General features: G+C 54.2%; 2 protein-coding genes across 2 annotated transcripts; both read left to right on the forward strand.

The window, feature by feature from the left end:
- The first annotated feature begins 2,602 nt into the window (after window positions 1–2,602).
- On the forward strand, window positions 2,603–4,587 carry gel1 (1,3-beta-glucanosyltransferase gel1). The gene is made up of 2 exons (XM_025634063.1): window positions 2,603–3,518; window positions 3,591–4,587. Exons 1-2 carry the CDS (start codon window positions 2,922–2,924, stop codon window positions 4,368–4,370), a joined length of 1,377 nt encoding a protein of 458 aa, XP_025496592.1. The 5' UTR covers window positions 2,603–2,921; the 3' UTR covers window positions 4,371–4,587.
- A 1,120-nt stretch (window positions 4,588–5,707) lies between these two features.
- On the forward strand, window positions 5,708–8,904 carry BO82DRAFT_350124 (putative cellobiose dehydrogenase). The gene is made up of 2 exons (XM_025634064.1): window positions 5,708–8,080; window positions 8,137–8,904. The coding sequence occupies exons 1-2, from the start codon at window positions 5,903–5,905 to the stop codon at window positions 8,692–8,694; spliced, it is 2,736 nt and encodes a 911-aa protein (XP_025496593.1). The 5' UTR covers window positions 5,708–5,902; the 3' UTR covers window positions 8,695–8,904.
- Window positions 8,905–9,333: the final 429 nt, after the last annotated feature.

Genomic DNA, 9,333 nt, shown 5'->3' on the forward strand with positions numbered 1-9,333 from the left:
CACGCTCCTCGGTGGTCGAGCTCTATCCCAGCTTGGCAATCGTCTGCGCCTCAATGGATTCACAGCATGCTCGTAGAACATCATTTGAGTCGTTGCGAGTAGGTGAAAGTCCGCGGGCGCCGAGCATGATGGACCGATTCCATGGCCATCACCATCATTAGTTGTTCACCTTCCCTAGGTACTACTCGGTAGGTACCTAGTAGTAGCCTACGCTCGCTCCACTCCTGATCATTTGTGCGTGACTGGGCGTCACGAAGAACTTCCGATCCTTTAGAGAACCAGAGTATCGATGCCGCGAGGAACGCAATCATGTACTAGCCAAGTATTTCTCCCTAGTATTCTACCTTAATCTCAATCTTCCTCCTGTCTAGCTAGTATATATCACGCGAACACAAGTAAACCTCACCACCATCCAACTTCATTAACACCCTAAATAAACACAATCAAATTTAAGAAGCAGAAATATGCTGCCTAAACCTCCCTCCCCAAGACTTCGGGTGTATTGGCAACCCACCCCGCCGAGACGGTCTCGACCAACTAGCCCGAGTCCCGCCGAGCTCGTCATGTCTCCGGCCAAGGATTCCGCAGTTGAGATTTTACGCGAGCTATCAATCCTTCAACACGAAATTGTTTTCGGGGAGGGGGGGTTTCTCGGTGAGCGAACTCAAACTCCTGACCTCTTGGGTTGGGTCTTGGTGAGAACTTTGTTGTTCTGTTAACTTGTACAGTATCAGGCCTTCATGGGGTTGATGGCCGGTCGGGTTGAACTCGGCTAAGGGGGACTAATAAGATACACAGGTACAGTTACCGGGGGTCTAGAGCGAGGGATGGTGGGACCGTGCTTCGATCTGTGCATTGACGTCAGTGTTGGGGTTTTGTGTTTGGCTTGGATGAGTGGGTATTTTTCTGGGTGAAGCGAAATTGGAAGTGTCTGCATACCTAGTTGTGGATTAGATTTATCTAATGTTATTTTGTTTGAGTGTTGGATTAATGAGGAAGAGTTGAAGGGGTCGGTGATAGACCACTCCCGACCGGGTTCGGAGGAAAGGAATACTAGGTATCCTACACAGCGGCAGAGTATGTCAAATTACTGTACTGTACATACATAGTCCGGTGATGTATAAAAAAAAAGAAGTTACAGCCTATACTGATCCGATCTTATCTTGATGTCTGATTGCCTTTCCTACACATACTTTAAGGGCATCGGTGCATCGAGGGATCGAGGGATAACCTCTCCTTCCATTACACACAGATGTCAATCGCGACGAAAACAATCATCCCCAGTCCAGAGATCATGTGTAAATGCGCAGGAAATTGATTCGGTTGGCTAAAATTAGCGAGGAGACTGCCTAAAATTAGCGGAGGGTGGGTTGAGTGGAAGGGAATCTTGGGTGTTGTGTTGGCATGTCTCAGCCGGTGCTTCTTGGCTGCCCGAGTGACCATACCTGCCTGCCCTTCATCCATCCAACGAGTGGCACAGGCAAAAAGACTTGAGGGCTCTGAGACAGAACACAAAGTCGTCGTAACCCCCCAAAGCCTATTCTTCTGGGCGTTTGCTCGGCCATCGACGGAGGTATTTGGGGACACCACAAAGGAAAATCGAAGAGAAGGGGGGGAGGAACCAAGCCTCGAGTCAAACCAGCTCGGAGATGATCTGCTTCGCACGGCAGGGAAACGGGATGGCTGCGTTTGGGCTGCATCGATCGGTAGGTGCCTTGAGGGCGAGGGGGGGATCTTCCCCTTTTATATGTTCAAACAATTAGGATGTTCGGAGAGGCTGAATTGTTTGATCTGGTTGTTAGTGCTTAGCCAACCGTTGAGTAGTGAATATTATTCTGCAGGGTGTGGTAGTACAGTATGTCTCGTACAGTGCAAAGTGCAGTACGGAGTATGTCAAGCCACGTCCAGTGAGCACTGGCAGGCCAGGCCAGGCAGGGTCTCACTTTCGCTCTCCCGCCCAGGGACCGGTTTTGTGGCCGGACCCACTGGGGGCCCCTCCTTCTTTCCTTGGCCCGGCCGGGGTTCAGGGCTTTTCAGGGCTTTTCAGGGCTCCTCAGGGCTCCTCAGGGATCCTCAGGACTCCTCCATCCCCACTCCACTCCATCCATTCTTTGCGCCCTTCCCAGGTACGAGGATGTCATGGTCGACTCAATTGGTCGTCGAGAATACACGGGTATATACAGTCAACATAGCAGAAAAAACACGAATCCAATTTGTTTGTTCTCAAATATTCACCAAGATAGTATAACAGTGGCACACAATAATCACAGTCCACTCCACTCCTGTCCTATGTCCTATGTATAGGCCAGTCCGTCCCTGGCTGGACCCTGAGCCTGCAGTCCTGCGCTGGGGGCGATCTGACGATCGAGACAGCTGATAGGCACTCGGTAGACCCGCCCAGCAATTTCCCACACATACTGCAATACCTTGGCTGCCTCATCCGGTAATCAAGGCACTGGGAGACATTGTGTGACACGCGCTTCCTGGTGGCAACCTGGATTATCCTTACTGTTTTGAATCTTTGTATGGGGCAGACGGCTCAGGGATGGCTGACACTGCCTGCCTGCTTTAAGGGTCCTTCGACCCTGCACCACCACCACCACCCCCTTCCTTACTCTTTCGATCTCTCTTCTTTCTCCTCCTCCTCCTCATCATCTTCTTCCCCTGCCTTGGGTTCTTTCCTCCGCTATCCCTTCAATCGTTCGCTTGTTTTTTCTCCTCCCATTTCAAGTCACTCGTTCAATCTTATTGACCACCTTCTCGCCTACTTTCTCTAGCCGCCATTTCTTCCAGGCTCTAACCCTCCCATCAACTATATCATAATCTGTTCCACAGCAGGTCTCCATTCGTTCCCGCGACTCACCCACCATCCGGCTTGTTTCTTCCCATCAAAGCAAACTCGACTCACATAATCCATCAACATGAAGGGCTACGCTATCGCGACAGCCATCACTTTGGGCGCCTCCACCGCTTTGGCTGCTCCTAACCTCAAGGCCCGTGACGACGTGACTCCCATCACCGTCAAGGGTAACGCCTTCTTCAAGGGTGACGACCGGTTCTACATCCGTGGTGTCGACTACCAACCCGGTGGCTCGTCCAAGCTGGCCGATCCCATTGCCGATGCCGAAGGCTGCAAGCGCGACATCGCCAAGTTCACCGAGCTCGGCTTGAACACCATCCGTGTCTACTCCGTCGACAACTCCGCGGACCACGACGAGTGCATGAACGCTCTGGCAGATGCTGGCATCTACCTGGTCCTCGACGTCAACACTCCCAAGTACTCTCTCAACCGGGCCGACCCGAAGCCCTCCTACAACGATGTCTACCTTCAGTACATCTTCGCCACGGTCGACAAGTTCGCCAATTACAAGAACACTCTCGCCTTCTTCTCTGGAAACGAGGTCATCAACGACGGTCCCTCGTCGAGTGCTGCCCCCTATGTCAAGGCGGTTACGCGTGATCTTCGCCAGTACATCCGCAGCCGCAAGTACCGTGAAATCCCTGTCGGATACTCTGCTGTATGTAGTCAAGTCATATCACGATGAAACGAAGAGCACGAAAAAAGACTGACCAGAGGTTTGTTTATTTAGGCCGATATCGACACGAACCGTCTTCAGATGGCCGAGTACATGAACTGCGGTACAGACGATGAGCGCAGCGACTTCTTCGCCTTCAACGACTACTCTTGGTGTGACCCGTCTTCTTTCACCACCTCCGGCTGGGATCAGAAGGTCAAGAACTTCACTGGATACGGTCTTCCTCTCTTCTTATCCGAGTACGGCTGCAACACCAACACCCGCAAGTTCGAGGAGGTCAGCTCCTTGTACAGCACCGACATGACTGGCGTCTACTCCGGTGGTCTCGTCTACGAGTACTCGGAAGAGCCCAGCAACTACGGTCTCGTCCAGATCAAGGACGGCAAGGTCAGCACCTTGGATGACTACGATGCGCTCAAGTCTGCTCTGGCCAAGACCAAGAGCCCCACTGGCGACGGTGGCTACAACAAGACTGGAGGCGCCAACCCTTGCCCTGCGAAGGATTCTCCCAACTGGGATGTTGAGAACGACTCGCTTCCTGCCATTCCCGAGCCCGCCAAGAAGTACATGACCGAGGGTGCTGGCAAGGGTGTTGGATTCTCTGGCTCCGGGAGCATGAACGCTGGAACTGCTTCTACCAGCACCGCCACCCCTGGATCTGGCACCTCTTCCTCCTCAAGCAGTGGCTCTAGCTCTTCCGGCAGCGGAACCTCGTCCAGCTCTCCAGGCGCTGCTGCTGGCCTGTACGTGCCCCACCTGACCATGACCCCTGTCATTGTGGGCCTGGTCACCGTCATGTCGACCTTGTTCGGAGCTGGCATGGTTCTTGTTTAAATAGTTCATCTACCAGTGCATGTTTGCTCATGCTTGTCAATCCTCACCGAAAGCCTTTTCTTTCTTCAGACGGGCCCCTTTTCTTCTCTTCTCTTCTTTTCATTTTTCTTTAGAGTCAATATGCAGCCAGATTGGTCGAAGCACTGTATTTGACGATAGCAGGACGGCTAGCGTAGCAGATGGTGGATGTGGGATGCCAACGGAGTGATCTTAGAAGGCAGCTGTACAGTTGGTTGGTACCTACGTTTTTAGCGCACGTCTCTCTGCCTGTAGAGTACTCCGTAGTAATGAAATGATTTATCGATGAAAGTTGCCCCGCTGTGATGCTGTGATGAGTATGATCCTGTCGCCGGTTGGTCGGCCGGTTGCCCTATCTTTCTCTCCCTGGGTGGTGGGACCCACTCGGAGCCCGGCCGAGGTTTCCCCTCCTAATTTCCAAATGCCCTCCCCTCTCCGTCTTCAACCATCCATCTTCTCTGACCTGACACTTTGTCTGTCTCAGAATTCTGCAACAGGCTTCAGTACGATTTCATCCCCGGCGGTCAGAAACAGTCTGTTGAGTCCAAAAACCAAATCAAGTGTTAGGTATGTTTTGATCTTATCCATCCTCCTGTCTAGATGCTTGCAACCGCCTTGCTGAACAGAAAACTCCCTAGGCACCAACGACTGGAGTGGTGAATAGTCTAAGACAGTAGGCAGCTCTTGGCATCGTCACTGTACCTGTCCGATATCATGACCTGGTGGGAAATGCCTGTCGACAATGGGGGCTGTCCTCCACCCACTGGGGACCTTCATTATTCATCCGACGCCCAGGGAGGCCAATAGGCGACGCGGGTTTTGTGATCAATCCACTCCGGCGCGAACTCCGGCCAGGAGTCTGTTTGATATAGATGAGCTTGGCTTTTCCCAGGCACAGGGGTGCTCTAACGCTCAAACCACCGATGTCTGCTCGTGAAACACACGCCGACTAGGGATGCTTGGCATGTCCCACTCCACCGCCGCTCTCCGAGAAACGCCCAGGGCCCGCTGGACATTGCTTATTTTGCGTCGAAGCCACTCACAGCCTGGGTTCTAGACGGTCATATCGCTGGAAGGGAGCAGACTAGACGCCTTCGAGGTGGGCATGCGTGTCCACAATCAATATCTTCAACGCATTAGCCTTATCCTCTGACCACCCTTCAATCACCGTTACGCCTCCGCTTTCCTCACACGATGGCCGGCCCCGTCCCCACGTCGGCCTCGAGCAGGAATCTATATGAATGCCGTGGTCCGCCTCGAAATGGACTTCCACCGGCTTTCAAACGTTTCAACCCATTCTCTCCCATTCTTTTCGGTCCTTCTTTTTTTTTTTTTTTCCTTTCTTTTTTGGGCACTTTCTTTTTGCCGCCACTCTTTTCCGGGTTGCTGCTGGGCCAGCTTTCCCCCTCAAGGTTTCTATCTCATTCTCTCACCTTTGATTAGGTATCTTTCCGACCCTATCTGGTCTATAGCATCTTTTGCTCGTTCTTCTCTTCCGAACAATTCACTTCAGGATGCGTTCCTACATTCTTAGCGGCGCTGTGGCCCTGAGCTCTGCGCTCGGTGCCTCCGCCGCAGCCACCGCTACTTCCGCCTACAGTGACTCGGTTTCCGGCATGGACTTCCAAAGATGGTGCGACTCAGATACGGGCTTCTGTTTCGGTATTGCGCTGCCTGAGACCGTGGAGAAGAGCTTCATCGGTCAGCTGAGTGTGCCTCTCGACAGCTCTAAGGGATGGGGTGGTGTCAGTATGTCCGGTTCCATGACCAAGGCTCTCCTCATCGCAGCCTGGGCCAACGGCGACTCTGCTGTCGGAACCCTCCGCGAGACCAGTGCCTACTCCAGCCCCGAGGTTTACAGCGGCGATGCCAGCATTCTCGAAATCCCCGAGGGAACCTCCGTCAACAGCACTTTCCTCACCTATACCTTCCTGTGCGAGAACTGCATTCTCGGCGAGCCCACTACCTTCGGCGCCACCGAAGACACTTATTACTTCGGCTGGGGTCTCAGTACGACCAGCCCTACTACCCCCTCCTCCGATTCCTCTGCCATGCCTTTCCACGGAGCCGGTTACGGTGGCTTCGAAGTCTACCTGTCCAAGGCCAAGTCGTCTAGCTACGCCACCTGGGCTGCGAAAGCCGTCTCGAGCACGTCTACTGCCTCTGCGTCCGCCTCGGTTACCAGCCCTTCTGCCAGTGCCTCGGCCAGTGTCGTCGCCACGGTTTCGAACACGACCTATGATTACATTGTTGTCGGAGGCGGTGCTGCCGGTATCGTTGCCGCTGAGCGTTTGGCTGAGACCAGCAAGAAGGTCCTGCTGATCGAGCGTGGTGTGGCTCCTACCACGGAGCTGGGTGCGACCGATGCTCTTTCGTGGAACTCCTCCATGACTCCTTTCGATATCCCTGCCCTCGGCAGCTCCCTCACCTCCCTCAACTTGATGGGCGACTACCTCTGCGACGATACTGCGGGTATGGCTGGTTGTGTTCTGGGTGGTGGTACCATTGTCAACGCCGAATCCTTCATCCACCCCCAGGAGGCCGATTTCGACGACAAGTGGCCCACCGGCTGGAAGTGGAAGGACATTGAGGCGGCTGCTAACCGTCTGTACGCGCTCAACCCCGGAAGCACTCTTCCCTCGGCCGACGGCAAGCGGTACGATCAGGGCATGTACACTGTTCTTTCTGGCTTCCTGAAGGGTCTTGGATGGAAGTCTGTTGACTCCCAGAAGCAGCCCAATGAGAAGCACATGGTGTACAGCTACCCCTCGTGGGATGTCGGCAATGGTATCCGCGCTGGTCCTGTCCGCTCCTACCTCCCCTTGGTCCAGGACCTTGACAACTTCAGCCTTCGCACAAGCACCAAGGTCCGCCGTCTTGTACGCCGCAGCGCCCGCGTTACTGGCGTTGAGGTCGAGACCAGCTCTGGTGGCATCGAGATCATCAACCTGAATGCTGGTGGTAAGGTTGTCCTTGCTGCGGGTTCCATGTCTACCCCTCGCATCCTGTTCAACTCCGGTATTGGCCCCACCGAGCAGATCCAGACTGTCAAGAGCGGCAACACTGGTATCACCCTCCCTCCTTCCTCTGAGTGGATCAACCTGCCTGTTGGCCAGAACCTCCGGGACCACCCCATGTTCACCGTCACCGTCAACACCAACAGCAACTTCACCCACTTCAACACCTCCAGTGTGGTTCCCGGCCCCAGTGCCGCCGCCCAGAAGCTTTTCGCGGAGGGCTCCGGTGTCCTCACCCAGGGTGGCCACCGTCTCCAGTTCTGGACCTCCAACGTTGGAACCGATGGCATTACTCGTTTCTACCAGGCTTCCTGCAGCACCAGCACGGACGGTGTGATCACCATGAAGCTGTACCTGACCCACGGTGCCACCTCGACCGGTGTCCTTGGCATCGACAGCTCCGGCACCACCACCCTCGAGACCGACCCCTGGCTGCAGACTGCCGCGGACAAGGAAGCTGTGACCCGCTTCTTCCAGAGCTTGATCGACGACATCAGCAACTCCACCTCCGGCTTCTCCATCTCCGGAACCTCGACCGCTTCCGGTATCCTTAACCTGATGACCAGCGGTGACCACTTTGTCGGCACTGCGAAGATTGGCACTGACGATGGACGTGTCAGCAACGGCACTTCTGTCGTTGATCTCAACACCAAGGTGTACGGTACCGAGAACTTGGTAAGGATGCACTTCTGAACCGATGGCATCGCACAGTGAGCTAACCGTTTCTCTAGTACGTCGTTGATGCCAGTATCCACCCCGATCTGCCCACCGGGAACACTCAGGCCATCGTCATGATTGCCGCGGAGGCCGCTGTGGCCCGCATCATCGCCCAGGGCACGGATGCCGTTAGCGCCAGCTCGTCTATTGCTGTTTCGGCGGCCTCTACCGCTGCTGCCCATTATGCATCTGCTACCGAGTCCTCGGTTGCTGTCAGCATTGCGACGGCTACTCCCGAGACCACCGCTGCCAGCGTTGCCGCCGAGGCGACCGCCACTGCTACCTCCGCGTCCAGCGCTGCTTCTTCCAGCTCTGCCTCTGCCTCCGATGACGATGAGGATGACGAGGACTTGCCCGACTGTGACGATGAGGATGACGAGGAGGAGACCAACCCTGAGGATAGCTTCTCGGGCTCTGCCTCTGTGACTGCCCACAAGGCTGTGGCTACTCAGGCCGGCTCCGGTGCCTCGACCACCACCGTGTGGGTGACCTCGACCGCCTGGACTACGACGACCGAAGCCGTGGTTACCACCACCACTTCTACCGTCACTGTCTGGCCCACCTACGCCTAGATAGGCCGGTGACTGGACTCTCTTGTCGACGGTGGTTGTGGTTGTATGTATATAGCCGGACTTCACCGTTCGATTCTCTGTATTTAGACCGACCGCATTTACTATCAGAATTAGAATATTTGCGATGCACTCAGCTGATTGTTTTGGAGTAAAAGTAGTCGCCACTCTGCCATCCCGGTCACGACTGGACGATGCGAAGAGGACTAAGGCAGGAACCACAGGGTCAATAAATGAGACGAAAGGAACTTCGAAGGGGATGGGGACAGCCTGAGTATGCCTGAGGAAGAAAGTGGACGAAAGGCAGTCACATGTTTGGGCGGATTGGCTGATCTGCTCTTCCTCTTTCTTCTCCACCACCACTTTTACTATGACTTACTCCGATCGGATGAAGATCAGCGCATCCAAACCACAAGATTGCGTCGGTCTCAAGCCACGGACTTCTGGTTCCAACCAGTCGGGGGGTCCCAATCTACTCATCAGAAGCCGAGCACGGAGCAACACCACGAAACCCGGAAAAAAAAGAAAAAAGCAAAAGCAAAAGAAACATCAAAAAGAAGCAAAAAAAAAAAAAAAAAAAAAAAACAGAAATCGGTATAGGACCAAAACAAAACAAAACAAGAAAAAGCAAAAGAGCTCCTT

The sequence above is a fragment of the Aspergillus uvarum genome (genome assembly GCF_003184745.1).
Source record: "Aspergillus uvarum CBS 121591 unplaced genomic scaffold BO82scaffold_3, whole genome shotgun sequence".
Classification (NCBI taxonomy): domain Eukaryota; kingdom Fungi; phylum Ascomycota; class Eurotiomycetes; order Eurotiales; family Aspergillaceae; genus Aspergillus; species Aspergillus uvarum.

Excerpts from the sequence above, each read along its gene's own strand:
- gel1 (XM_025634063.1), top strand. The coding sequence starts at position 2,922 with ATGAAGGGCTACGCTATCGCGACAGCCATCACTTTGGGCGCCTCCACC. Across the intron at positions 3,519-3,590 it reads TCCCTGTCGGATACTCTGCT|GCCGATATCGACACGAACCG; the intron begins GTATGTAGTCAA and ends TTGTTTATTTAG.
- BO82DRAFT_350124 (XM_025634064.1), top strand. The coding sequence starts at position 5,903 with ATGCGTTCCTACATTCTTAGCGGCGCTGTGGCCCTGAGCTCTGCGCTC. Across the intron at positions 8,081-8,136 it reads TGTACGGTACCGAGAACTTG|TACGTCGTTGATGCCAGTAT; the intron begins GTAAGGATGCAC and ends CCGTTTCTCTAG.